Source organism: Pristiophorus japonicus, chromosome 18, assembly GCF_044704955.1.
Source record: "Pristiophorus japonicus isolate sPriJap1 chromosome 18, sPriJap1.hap1, whole genome shotgun sequence".
Taxonomy (NCBI): Eukaryota; Metazoa; Chordata; class Chondrichthyes; family Pristiophoridae; genus Pristiophorus; species Pristiophorus japonicus.
The window spans coordinates 2,367,282-2,380,993 of NC_091994.1; the positions used below are offsets into that span (position 1 = coordinate 2,367,282).

Genomic DNA, 13,712 nt, shown 5'->3' on the forward strand with positions numbered 1-13,712 from the left:
ATAAAAATATTGGTGATGGTGAGAGAAAAGACTGTTTGATTAACAGTCAAGAATCAGCCAATCAGGTAATGAAGAGTCTGTTCGCTTTCCGATTGGTTGTGGGGGAGGCGGGGCACTGCAAGGATGGACGTATCGGGCGACCAATGGCGGGAGAGTGGGGGCGGGGCAGTTGGCAGGTGGGAGGTCATGTGACAAAAGCTCTGGGAATATTGCCAATCAGAGCAGGTGTCCCTTGCTCCTCAATCCGACAGGCCCCACCCATCCCCACAGCTCGCTTATCCGAATGTCGTTGTTGTTCTAACATCGCTGTATTTTTCTGCTCCCGATGCCTACCCTTGCTCTTGTCCAGGTATCACAATGGGACACTGCTGGGCACAAAGAACAAAGACATTCTCGTGCTGAAGGACCTGAGGCGTGGGCAGGCAGGGGAGTACCACTGCAAGGTTACCAATGAGTTCGGCTCCATCAAATCAGCCCCAGCAACCCTCACGGTTATAGGTGAGCGACCGAGTGGCTAGCTCGATAAGTTGATAAAACTGTGACAGAAGTATATGTTTTCCTTGGCTTCACAATTAAAAGCAAGAAGGTTTTGCAAAACCTTTATAAATCACTAATTAGGCCTCGGCTGAACCACTGTTGTCCAATTCTTGGCACCACTCTTTAGGAATGATGTCAAGCCTTGGAAAGGGTGCAGAGCCGAGGGCCCAGGGGCAGCACGGGCCAGCCCACACTGCAACATGTGTGCAGCAGAGCTGGTCTCCAGTCGCCCTGGTTAACCCTTGCCCCTGGACCAAGACCTCGCTCGGTCAAGCCCGTGTGGTGGCTGGTGTGCAACGGTCACCCTACGTTAAAAAAATCCACCCACAGACATCGTCCACCCTTCAACTGGAGTTCAGGACTGGAACATCGGGTCCTTCATTGAAACACCTGGGAACTCGTGAAAGCAAGTCATCCTCTTTCGAGGGACAATTACACACAGTCAGTGCTGGGACACTCAGTCCTGTTACACACAGTCACGAATAAATCCAATGGGGAATTCAGGAGAAACTTCTTTACCCAGAGAGCGGTGAGAATGTGGAACTCGCTGCCACAGGGAGGGGTTGAGATGAATAGTATCGATGTATTTAAGGGGAGGTTGGATAAACACATGGCAGGGGAGAAAGTAATAGAAGGATATGTTGAGAGGGTGAGATAAAGAGGAGGGAGAAGGTTGGTTTGGAGCATTATCACCAGCATGGAGCGATGGGGCCGAATGGCCTGTTTGACACCGAGAGGACCTCCCCCGAACCCTCACATCCTCAGCCCGTGTGTTTTAGCGTTAATTAGGCCCCTGCTAGCCTTCAGTGAGTAGTAGCCTCGGCCTGCCTCAAGGCCAATGAAGCTAAAATGTCTCCGGGCAGGCACGGTGAGGCCTCGGGCCTACAAGTAGACTAGGCCGATTTTAACTCCTCTCACGCACCGTTCCCGCTGGGCTGGGGGGGAGGTGGGGGGAGAGGAGGTTAAAATCGGCCCCTCACACAATGTCCACACACCCATGAGCTTACGAGCAAGAGTCACTAGATAGCGTTCAAGGGCAGGGCGGGCTATGGTAGCATGGTGGTTATGTTACTGGACCAGTAATCCAGGGGCCGGGAATAATGATCCAGAGACATGAGTTCAAGTCCCACCACGGCAGCTGGGTGACTTTAAATTCAGTTAATAAATAAATCTGGAATTAAAAAGCTATGGTCAGTAATGGTGACCCATGGAACTACCGGATTGTTGGAAAAAAAACCCGTCTGGTTCACCAATGACGGAATCTGCCGCCCTTACCCGGTCTGGCTGATATGTGACTCCAGACCCACAGCAATGTGGTGACTCTTAACTGCGCCCTGGACTGGCCCAGCGAGACACTCCGTTGTACCAAACCACCGCTACGACAAAGTCAGCACTGTGGGAACACCTTCACCACACGGACTGCAACGGTTCAAGAAGGCGGCTCACCACCACCTTCTCAAGGGGCAATTAGGGATGGGCAATAAATGCCGGCCTTGTCAGCGACGCCCACATCCTGTGAATGAATTAAAAAAAACAGAAACCTGGGCCCACATGAAGGAGAGCAGCACGCAAAGGAATCAAACTCTAGGTCCTGCTAGTTTGTGCAGCTTTGGTGCCTTGGCCCCATCTAATGCTTTAAATAACATCCTACAGTGAAGCACTAAATTGGTTTGGTAATGAGAGGCATTATAAACACATTCCTCACACAACTGGCCTTCACGTTCTATTACTGGAAGCATTTTTCACCACTGTTCCAACAGCTGTGCAATTAATTTATAAATCACTAGCGAGATTAGCTCAGACACGGTCTTATTACATCAATGTTTTGTTAATTTAACTTCTGAAAAATAACATGTGCTTGGAATCCTGCACACGCTTGCCGTCTGCACTTTACACAGCTCGGCTCCACCGAGGAACAGCATAGGATCATAGAAAGAAACCGCACAGGAGGAGCCACTCGGCCCATCGTGTCTGTGCCGGCTATTCAACCAACAACTTGCATTTGTATAGCGCCTTTATCGTAGTAAAACATCCCGAGGTTCTTCATCGGAGCGATTACCAGACAAAATCTGACACAGAGCCACAGAAAATATTAGGACAGGTGACCAAAGGTTTTACGGAGTGTTTTAAAGGTTGCGTGGCAGAGAGGTTTGGGGCAGGAATTCCAGAGCTGAGGGCACAAGCGACTGAAGGCACGGCCGCCAATGGTGGAGCGATGGAAGAGGTCAGAGGTGGAAGAGTGCAGAGATCGCGCAGGGTTGTAGGGCTGGAGGAGGTTGCAGAGATAAAAGTTCAACAACTAAAGAAGAAAGTCCAATTTTATCTGTTGAGTAAATGATTTCAATATTACACTTCCTTCTCCCCATCTCTTCTGATGGTAGGGACTCCTTGTCGCAATTCAACACCGTCCCAAATGGCTGTTCCTCCTATCGGAGACTAGGAAAGGTTAGGGTACTGGAGGGGTGGGCTTTGATTGGAGAGTTAGGGTACTGGAGGGGTGGGCTTTGATGGGAGAGTTAGGGTACTGGAGGGGTGGGCTTTGATGGGAGAGTTAGGGTACTGGAGGGGTGGGCTTTGATGGGAGAGTTAGGGTACTGGGGGATGGGCGTTGATGGGAGAGTTAGGGTACTGGAGGGGTGGGCTTTGATGGGAGAGTTAGGGTACTGGAGGGATGAGCTTTGATGGGAGAGTTAGGGTACTGGAGGGGTGGGCTTTGATGGGAGAGTTAGGGTACTGGAGGGGTGGGCTTTGATGGGAGAGTTAGGATACTGGAGGGATGGGCTTTGATGGGAGAGTTAGGGTACTGGGGGATGGGCGTTGATGGGAGAGTTAGGGTACTGGGGGGATGGGCTTCAATCAGAGAGTGAGATATTTAGTTCAGCCACAAATATTCTTCATTCTAGGCTTTTCTTAAATTCTTGTGTAGACTATTTCACAATGAGGGTTACCACAACCAGAGCTGAGCTAGTCGTGGCCCAGTGTCAACTCAAGTACGCCTTCCAACCGTCATCACCGGATAGTGGTCAGGAGAAGGGACACTGCCTGACCTGTCCCCTCCGTAGCTCAGGGGTGCTGAGGCCAATTGTAGAGACCCAACGATGCCCTTCCAGGGATCAGCTACTCCGCACAGACTGGGGATTAAACTTGGCCCTCTCGCGCTCTGTATGGCTCAGTGGGCAGCACCTTCGCCCCGGAGTCTGAAGGTTGTGGGTTCGAGTCCCACTCCAGAGAATCCAGGCTGACACTCCCAGTGCAGTGCTGAGGGAGCGCCTCACTGTCGGAGGGGCAGTACTGAGGGAGTGCCGCACTGTCGGAGGGGCAGTGCTGAGGGAGCGCCTCACTGTCGGAGGGGCAGTGCTGAGGGAGTGCCGCACTGTCGGAGGGGCAGTATTGAGGGAGTGCCGCACTGTCGGAGGGGCAGTACTGAGGGAGTGCCGCACTATCGGAGGGGCAGTGCTGAGGGAGCGCCGCACTGTCGGAGGGGCAGTGCTGAGGGAGCGCCGCACTGTCGGAGGGGCAGTACTGAGGGAGCGCCGCACTGTCGGAGGGGCAGTACTGAGGGAGCGCCGCACTGTCGGAGGGGCAGTACTGAGGGAGCGCCGCACTGTCGGAGGGGCAGTACTGAGGGAGCGCCGCACTGTCGGAGGGGCAGTACTGAGGGAGTGCCGCACTGTCGGAGGGGCAGTACTGAGGGAGTGCCGCACTGTCGGAGGTACCGTCTTTCAGATGAGACGTTAAACTGAGGCCCCGTCTGCCCTCTCAGGCCGATATAAAAGATCCCATGGCACTATTTTGAAGAAGAGTAGAGGAGTTATCCCCGATGTCTTGGCCAATATTTATCCCTCAACCCTTTGAGACACCCTGAAGTTGTGAGAGGTGCCATAGAAATGCAAGTTTTTATTTTGTTTTCGTGCCCAGCTTTACCTTTATGGCAGCCCATTAAACCTTCCCGCTGTACAGGACTAAACACCGGTGGCGGATATAGATCTGCATACGGCCATGGAAGCCATATTCACCTTAACAGCATCAACAACTTGCATTTTTATAGCGTCTTTAACATAGTAAAACGTCCCAAAGCGCTTCACAGGAGCGATTATCAAACAGAATTTGACACCGAGCCGCGTAAGGAGATATTGGGACAGGCGACCGAAAGCTGGGTCAAAGAGGGAGGTTTTAAGGAGTGTCTTGAAGGAGGAGAGAGAGGTAGAGAGGCGGAGAGGTTTAGAGAGGGAGTTCCAGAGCTTGGGGCCCAGGCAACAGAAGGTACGGCCACCGATGGTGGAGCGATTATAATCAGGGATGCTCAAGAGGCCAAGATTGGAGGAGTGCAGATATCTCCGAGGATTGCGGGGCTGGAGGAGGTTACAGAGATACGAGGCCATGGAGGGATTTGTGAGAGCCAATGTAAGTCAGCGAGCACAGGGGGTGATGGGTGAGCGGGACTCGGTGCGAGTTAATCAGCCTGCAAACATTTCCACCACTTCCCACTATTCGCCATGGGGCTGCTGTTGACTGTTTGAGACCCACACGTCAGGAGCTGATGGCATTAGCCCAGTCAGCAACCCGATATAAAGGCAGTCAGATCCACTTTCCCTGCTGAATCTCGGCACTCCCTGTCCACGACCCTTACAGTCTTTTGTTGTTGAGCTGTTTGGTCACCTTTTTCTCTCCGCTCTCTCCCCATTGCCTCTCTCTCTCAGGCAGTCCCTCGGAGTCGAGGATGACTTGCTTCCACACTGACATGAGTTCTCAGGTGACTGATGAGTCCCATGTGGGACCTCCAGTCTCTGTCACAGGTGGGGCAGACGGTGGTTGGAGGGACGGGTGGGTGGGGGACTTGAGTTGTTGACACTCCTTCCGCTGCCTGCGCTTGACTCCTGGCAAAGAGACTCGAGGTGTTCGGCGCCCTCCCGGATCCTTCTCCTCCACTTTGAGCGATCTTGGTCCAGGGATTCCCAGGTGTCCCATTGTAAAAGTGTCATGTCAACATTTCCCATTCAACGGTCACGGCGTAGTTGCAGGCTGCGGTCACTAGGTGGCTCTGTGGGGTGTGTTCCCGATGACTCTCTTCCCAACTTGGTTGCCATCTTGTATCTTAGAAGAAGTAAGTCGCCTTACACTCACTGACGGAATGAGCCACTCACCGATGTCGCAGTATAAATTTACGGAATTTTCCGAATTTACCCGACGTTGGCCCTTGCTACACAGTTGTCTTCAGCCTCACCCGGTTTCTGCCCCGCTGAATATACGGGCCGTTGAGACCAAAACATTTTCAATGCATGGGTCGCCCGTGCCTGCCAGACAGAAGCTTTACTAGCCCATCAGGTGACACACTAATGAAGTGCTGAACTCCAAGCAGCTTGCCACAATCGCCGAGCAGTCTCGGCCGGGATTTGGTCCCATGCTGGAGCAATTATGATATATTCCATGATTTATGGGGAATGTACTGGCATGGCGATGTGCATTCCTGGACAGTGTAGAGCCCCATGGTGCATATGGAATCGTTTTCTCCATTCTTTCATTGTCTTGTGCCCAGATGCGTTCACAGGACTTTCGCCCTCAGGGTTACAAGACAATCTCTCGGCTTTGGTATTTTCCTCTTTCCCAACTCCCCCCAGTCCATCGTCTCCTCTTATTTCTCACTGGGGTCTGGTTTATCTCCCCCATCCCTCTCTCTCCCAGCACTAAAACAGAAGATCTGACATTTATCACATCGCCGTTTGTGGGAGCTTGCTGTGCGCAAATTGACTGCCGCGTTTCCCACTCTACAACAGTGACCACACGTCAAAAAAATACTTCACTGGCTGTGAAGCACTCTGGAACATCCTTCAAATTGCAGTCAAACTATACAAAAGGCAAAATCCTGTCTGTGATTCATCAGGCCGAGTTATAAGATATATGTAGCACGGAAGTTGCCTTTCGGCCCAACCAGTCCATGCCGGCGTTTATGCTCCACACCAGCCCCCTCCCACCTTTCCTCATCTCCCCCCATCACCATATCCTTCTATTCCTTTCTCCCCCATGTGTTTATCCAACTTCCTCTTAAATACATCGATACTATTCACCTCAACCCCTCCCTGTGGCAGCGAGTTCCACATTCTCACCGCTCTCTGGGTAAAGACGTTTCCCCTGAGTTCCCCATTGGATTTCTGCGTGACTGTCTTGTATTGATGGCCTCTAGTTTTGCTCATCAGTCCTGAGGTCGTGAAAGGCGCTATATAAATGCAAGTTTTTCTTCCTTTCTTTCAGTTGGATGTTAAAGATCATAGAATAGGACAGCCCACTGAGTTTGTGGTGGATCGCACAGCGCTATTTGAAAAGGAGAAGGGGATGGTTTTGGGCCAACATTCCCTCCTTCAGCCAACACTACTAAAAATAGCTTCATTCATCAAACATCTCGGTGCTGTTTGTGGGATCTTGCTGTGTTCAAAACGGTTGCTGTTTGCCCATTTAAGAACAGTGACTGTGGTTCAAAGAAATTGATCGTATGTGGTGCACTGTGAGAGATTTCTGATTCCAAGTGGAAATCTATAAATCATCCCTGGCTGATCTGCACCGTGGCTCATTTGCAAATTTAGATGCCCATTAATCCTGACAGTGCGACTCGAATTCAGCCGACAAGAAATCCATCCGTTATTGCTTCACCATAAATCATTGCTCTGCTCAAATATGTGAATGCTGGCCAGAATACTAAATCTCCACAATATATTAAAAATCTCGCACCTTTGTACACTTTGTCAAATGTTTCAGTTATAGATTCCTGAGTCCACATTTATAATGCAAACTGACAATGCAAATATATAAATCCCCCCCCCCCCCTTTGGAGTGTGTCCCTGCAGCGCCACCACAGGCAGGAGGTGTAATTACAACATGACATGTTTACATGGATAATATAGGAACATAGGCACTGGAGAAGGCCATTCAAATTTGCGGATGACACTAAGTTGGGTGGCAGTGTGAGCTGCGAGGAGGATGCTGTGAGGCTGCAGAGCGACTTGGATAGGTTAGGTGAGTGGGCAAATGCATGGCAGATGAAGTATAATGTGGATAAATGTGAGGTTATCCACTTTGGTGGTAAAAACAGAGAGACAGACTATTATCTGAATGGTGACAGATTAGGAAAAGGGGAGGTGCAAAGAGACCTGGGTGTCATGGTACATCAGTCATTGAAGGTTGGCATGCAGGTGCAGCAGGCGGTTAAGAAAGCAAATGGCATGTTGGCCTTCATAGCAAGGGGATTTGAGTACAGGGGCAGGGAGGTGTTGCTACAGTTGTACAGGGCATTGGTGAGGCCACACCTGGAGTATTGTGTACAGTTTTGGTCTCCTAACCTGAGGAAGGACATTCTTGCTATTGAGGGAGTGCAGCGAAGGTTCACCAGACTGATTCCCGGGATGGCGGGACTGACCTATCAAGAAAGACTGGATCAACTGGGCTTGTATTCACTGGAGTTCAGAAGAATGAGAGGGGACCTCATAGAAACATTTAAAATTCTGACGGGGTTAGACAGGTTAGATGCAGGAAGAATGTTCCCAATGTTGGGGAAGTCCAGAACCAGAGGTCACAGTCTAAGGATAAGGGGTAAGCCATTTAGGACCGAGATGCGGAGGAACTTCTTCACCCAGAGAGTGGTGAACCTGTGGAATTCTCTACCACAGAAAGTTGTTGAGGCCAATTCACTAAATATATTCAAAAAGGAGTTAGATGAGGTCCTTACTACTAGGGGGATCAAGGGGTATGGCGAGAAAGCAGGAAGGGGGTACTGAAGTTGAATGTTCAGCCATGAACTCATTGAATGGCGGTGCAGGCTAGAAGGGCCGAATGGCCTACTCCTGCACCTATTTTCTATGTTTCTATGTTTCTATCCACTCGAGCCTGTTCCATCATTCAGTTAGCTCACGGTTGATCTGTATCTTAACTTGGCACAGTAGCATATAATGTTACTGCACTGGTAATTTCCATTATAAATGTAGATATAGGAACTTAATGAAATTACAAAAATAGGGACAGAATATATGGCTTTAAATGAGGGTTAAATTACATCGACGCTCCCTGGGATGGTGGAGATGGGACTTCTGGAACAGCTGATAGTAATTTGAAACAAGTGAGTGGCTTGCTAGATCACTTCAGAGGGAAGGGTTAAGAGTCAGTCACGTGGGTGTGAGATTGGAGTCAAGATAGAGAGCGAGCGATTTTTGGATATTAAGGAAATCAAGAGATATGGGGATTGGGCGGGAAAGTGGAGTCGAGGTTGAAGATCAGCCATGATCTTATTGAATGGCGGAGCAGGCTCGAGGGGCCGAATGGCCGACTCCTGCTCCTAATTCTTATGTTCTTATGCTCACCCTCCATTATTGCAACCACCCTCCTTTACTCTATCACTCTCCATTACCGTACTACCCTGCATTGCCCAACTCCACGCTCTACCCTTCCACCACCTTTGCCCTACAATCTTCCGGTATCTCTTTCACCTTCGCACCTCGAGTGCTGTCGACTCGCCAGAGTTCACCGAGGGCTCCTCGGAGGGGGTTACGCCAACCCACTCGACCTTCGACCCTCGTCCGCCATTGCCAACTTTCATTTTACCTTGAGCCGGACTGGATTCAGTGGCTGCTCCTGGCACAGACCAGGATAAAAGCTGTAACACTGGGGCTAATAATCACCAAACAAATGATTTTTTTTAATGTATATAAATGTTGAGTCTGGCAATGGTTGAACCAGTTTTAGCCGCCTGTTAAAGTCCGCTGGCCCATTTTGATAAAGTGCCGGGTTGTATTGCCGGCCTTTAATTTAACGTGGAAGAGGTTCAAAGCGAGCTGCAGATTCCTTCACATTAATGTCTGTGTAAAAATATCCCTGTGAGTTCGCCAGCAAGCTATATACAAGCAGAAAAGCTGTAAAATAAAAAGCAACTGGTCTCAGGGTGTTGACAGATACACTGCTCTGTGCCAAACTGGAACAAAATGTCTTTGTAGAAAAACAGCCTTGAAAAGTTAAAGTCCTCCAAAGGCTCGGCGGGCAGGTGGAGCTGTGAACAGGAATACTGCTGGGGAACTGGACTGATGTTTACAGAAAACTTTTTAAGGCCTTGGTTAGAAATAAACACCTGCACTATTAATGGTGTGTGACACTTTCACCAGTGGAGTGAGCAGCAGAGGAATGCTCTCTGATATATCACAGTCACACCGCAGTATTAATAATAGAGGAGACGTTTCTTGGGGAGGGTGGGATGGGGGGATTGTCCTATGAGGAGAGATTGAGGAGACTGGGCCGATATTCTCTAGAGTTTAGAAGAATGAGAGGTGATCTCATTGAAACATACCAGATTCTGAGAGGGCTTGACAGGGTAGATGCAGGGAGGGTGTTACCCCCGGGCTGGGGAGTCTAGAACCAGGGGACACAGTCTCAGGATAAGGGGTCGGCCATTTAGGACTGAGATGAGGAGAAATTTCTTCACTCAGAGGGTGGTGAATCTTTGGAATTCTCTGCCCCAGAGGGCTGTGGAGGCTCAGTCTCTGAGTATATTCAAGGCTGAGATCGATAGATTTTTGGACTCTCGGGGAATCGAGGGATATGGGGATCGGGCGGGAAAGTGGAGTTGAGGTCGATGATCAGCCGTGATCGTATTGAATGGCGGAGCAGGCTCGAGGGGCAGAATGGCCCACTCCTGCTCCTATGTAATTGTAAATACGAACACAATTCCGATCTGACGAGGAATACCTACCGTGTTTGCATTTACTGCGTTGCTGCCGATTCGTATCCAGGAGGCCCTTTACCCATGATCGAGGCGAGACTGCTACCTAGTGAGTCACGGCTAACACGCAATAGGGAGTTCAGGAGAGACGTCGTTATCCAGAGAGTGGTTAGAAAGTGGAACTCACTGCCACAAGAAATCGTGAGAGGAGATTAGCAAAGGCGACACGAGGAAATACATTTTACGCAGCGAGTGGTTAGGATCTGGAACTCGCTGCCTGCGAGGTTGGTGGGGCTTTCAACAGGGAGTTGGATAAGTATCTGAAGGGAAAAAAATTGCAGGGCAACGGGGCAAGGGCAGGTGAGTGGGACTGGCTGAAGTGCTCTTGCACGGGCTCGAGAAAGGAATGGAAGGGTATGGTGATGGGGTGAGATGAAGGAGGGTGGGGGGAGGTATGGAGTGTTGTTGGGCCGAATGGCCTGTTTCTGTGCTGTAAATAATCCTGTAACCATCTTGTGTTTCTGTCTCTCTCCGTCTTCAGCCAAAGGTCGACCAACCTGCAGGCCGGAGCCACTTGAGCATTTAATCAAACTCCCGGGGGAATGCTTTCAGACGGAGACCAATTCATTGTACTACGACGTCAGGAAGTGCCCCAACAGCCCGTGCGCGGGAGACCTGGACTTTGACCTCCGCTGCAAGGACAGCGCCAGTTACTGCTGTGGAGTGACGCGCATGAAGCGGGAGGAGATCCCGTGCCAGGGATACATCCTCCCAGTCAAGGTGGTTGCTCAGTGCGGCTGCAAGGAGTGCCTGGAGCCCAGAGTACTGGTGCGGGGGAGGGCGGTGGCTGCGGATAACGGGGAGCCCCTGCGATTCGGGCAGATCTTCGTGGGCAGCGAGAGTGTGGGCCTGACGGGCTACAAGGGCACCTTCACTGTGCAGGTCCCGCAGGAGTCGGAGAGGCTGGTGGTGCGCTTTGTCGACCGGCTGAACAAGTTCGTAGACACAGTCAAGGTCTTTCCGTTCGATCGCAAGAGCGGCGCAGTGTACTTCGAGGTCAAGCTGTTGAGGAAGTCAGAGCCGATAGAAATCGACTCCACCAAAGGCATCACCATCCCACTGGGGGAAATGGAAGGGCAGGATACGATTGGCCAAATCGAAATTCCGCCCGACTCCTTCCGCAGAAGCAATGGGGAGAGCTACAGTGGGAAGGTCAGGGCCAGTGTGACCTTTCTGGACCCCAGGAACATCACCCTTGCCGCCACAGCCTCCAGCGACCTGAACTTTGTGGACGAGGAGGGAGACGTTCTGCCGCTGAGGACTTACGGCATGTTCTCGGCAGACTTCCGGGAGGAGCTGTCCAACGAGATGCTCGAGGCTGCCCAGGTGACGGTCTACCTCGACACCGCCAGCATCAAGATGCCCGAGCACGTGCAGGCGATGAGGCTGTGGTCCTTGAACCCGGTTACCGGCTTCTGGGAGCAGGAGAGCCTGTTCCACCTGGAGAAGAGGAAGCGAAGCAAGCGCGAGGAGAGAACCTTCCTGATCGGCAACATGGAGATCCGGGAGCGGCGGCTCTTCAACCTGGACGTGCCGGAAGGCCGGCGCTGCTACGTGAAGGTCAGGGCCTACATGAGCGAGAAATTCCTGTCCAGTGAGCAGTTGGAGGGAGTGGTGATATCGCTGATCAACCTGGAGCCCCTGCCGGGCTACACGGCCAATCCTCGGGCCTGGGGCCGCTTCGACAGCGTGATAACAGGGCCCAACGGGGCCTGCCTCCCCGCCTTCTGCGACGCAGAGAGGCCCGATGCCTACACCGCCTACGTCACGGGCACCCTGGGCCCCGAAGAGCTGGAGGCCGCTCCCTCCAGTCCCAAGATGAATCCCAACATTATCGGCGTGTCCCAGCCCTTCCTGGGCAAGCTGGACTATCGGCGCACTGACCATGAGGATGGGCAGCTGAAGAAGACGGCCTTCAAGATTAACCTGGCCAAGCCCAGCGCCAACAACATCGACGAGACCAACGGGCCGATCTACGCCTACCAGGACGTGCGGGACTGCGAGGAGGCCCCCATCTCCGCAAACCACTTCAGGTTCTACAAGGTGGAGAAGGACAAGTATGAGTACAACGTGGTGCCCTTCGAGGAGAACGACCTGACCAGCTGGACTGGCGACTACCTCTCCTGGTGGCCCAACCCGCAAGAGTTCCGGGCCTGCTACATCAAGGTCAGGGTCAATGGGCCGCAGGAGGTCATGGTGAGGTCACGCAACGCTGGCAGCACCCACCCGGAGACCTCGGGGCAGCTGTACGGCATCCGTGACGCACGCAGTGTCCACGACATGACCGACCACAACATCTCGTCCGCCTGCGTGGAGTTCAAGTGCGGCGGCATGCTGTTTGACCAGAGCACGGTTGACCGCACGCTGGTGACACTGATCCCCCAGGGCAGCTGCCGGCGGACCGGGATCAACAGCCTGCTGCAGGAGTACCTGCAGAGGCACCCGCCCTTGGCCGGCAACAATGACACGGCCTTGTTCAACATGCTGGCGCCCGTAGACCCGCTGGGCCACAACTACGGAATCTACACCGTCACCGACCAGAACCCCCGGCTGGCCAAGGAGATCGCCATTGGCCGATGCTTCGATGGCACCTCCGACGGATTCTCCCGAGAGATGAAGGTCGACGTCGGCAACGCCCTGACCTTCGCCTGCCAGGAGAAGCTGGTGACCCGCCAGAGCCTCTTCCAACGGATCCAGACCTCCCCGGCCGAGACCCTGAGCCAGATCGGGGTAGAGATGAGGAGACTGACACAAACGCGGCCCGCGCAGTCTCGGATTGTGGCCTACCCCGCAGGTCAAAGGAATCGCAGGGCACGCGTGGTCAACAGAAACGCCAGAAGGAGCAGACTTTCCAGACAGTAAATTGGAAGGGACTTTTCTCGATCCTGAACTGATAGGTATATTGTAAAATCTGTACATAGCGATAGCAGCTGGATTCTTGTTTTGTTAAGGGACATTTTTTGATAGGGTGGGCCAACAAGTGGCAAATTCTGCCGCTCAACTGTGTGTAGACTGGACCAATAGAAAGGAAAATATTGCGGAATGCTGCTATCTGAAATAAAAACAGAAGCTGTTGGAAATCTCAGCGGGTCAGGCAGCTTCTGTGGAGAGAGAATCAGAGTTAACGTTTATGGTCAGTGACTCTTCGTCAGAACTGGTAAAGTTTGAAATGTAACAGGTTCTTAAAGAAGTGCAAGTCTGTTACATCTCAAACTTTACCAGTTCTGACGAGTGGTCACAGATCATAAACGTTAACTCTGTTTCTCTCTCCACAGAAGCTGCCTGATCCGCTGAGATTTCCAGCATTTTCCGCTTTTATATTATACATTTTATATATGTGTAGATTGGACAATTGTTGGGGCACATTAGTGTACTGACCTTTCACCTCTGGGGCTCGGAACTGAATGCACCCCCAAACTGA

The 13,712-nt window shown here is 51.8% G+C and overlaps 1 protein-coding gene across 1 annotated transcript in view; it reads left to right on the forward strand.

Annotated features, from left to right (window-relative positions):
- The window catches only part of cilp2 (cartilage intermediate layer protein 2), a 47,213-nt gene extending 33,814 nt beyond the window's left edge, over positions 1-13,399 (forward strand). The window contains exons 8-9 of the mRNA XM_070860760.1: positions 350-498; positions 10,773-13,399. Coding sequence (XP_070716861.1) covers positions 350-498; positions 10,773-13,153 — 2,530 coding nt within the window. The 3' untranslated portion in view covers positions 13,154-13,399. The remainder of the gene's footprint in view (positions 1-349; positions 499-10,772) is intronic.
- Positions 13,400-13,712: the final 313 nt, after the last annotated feature.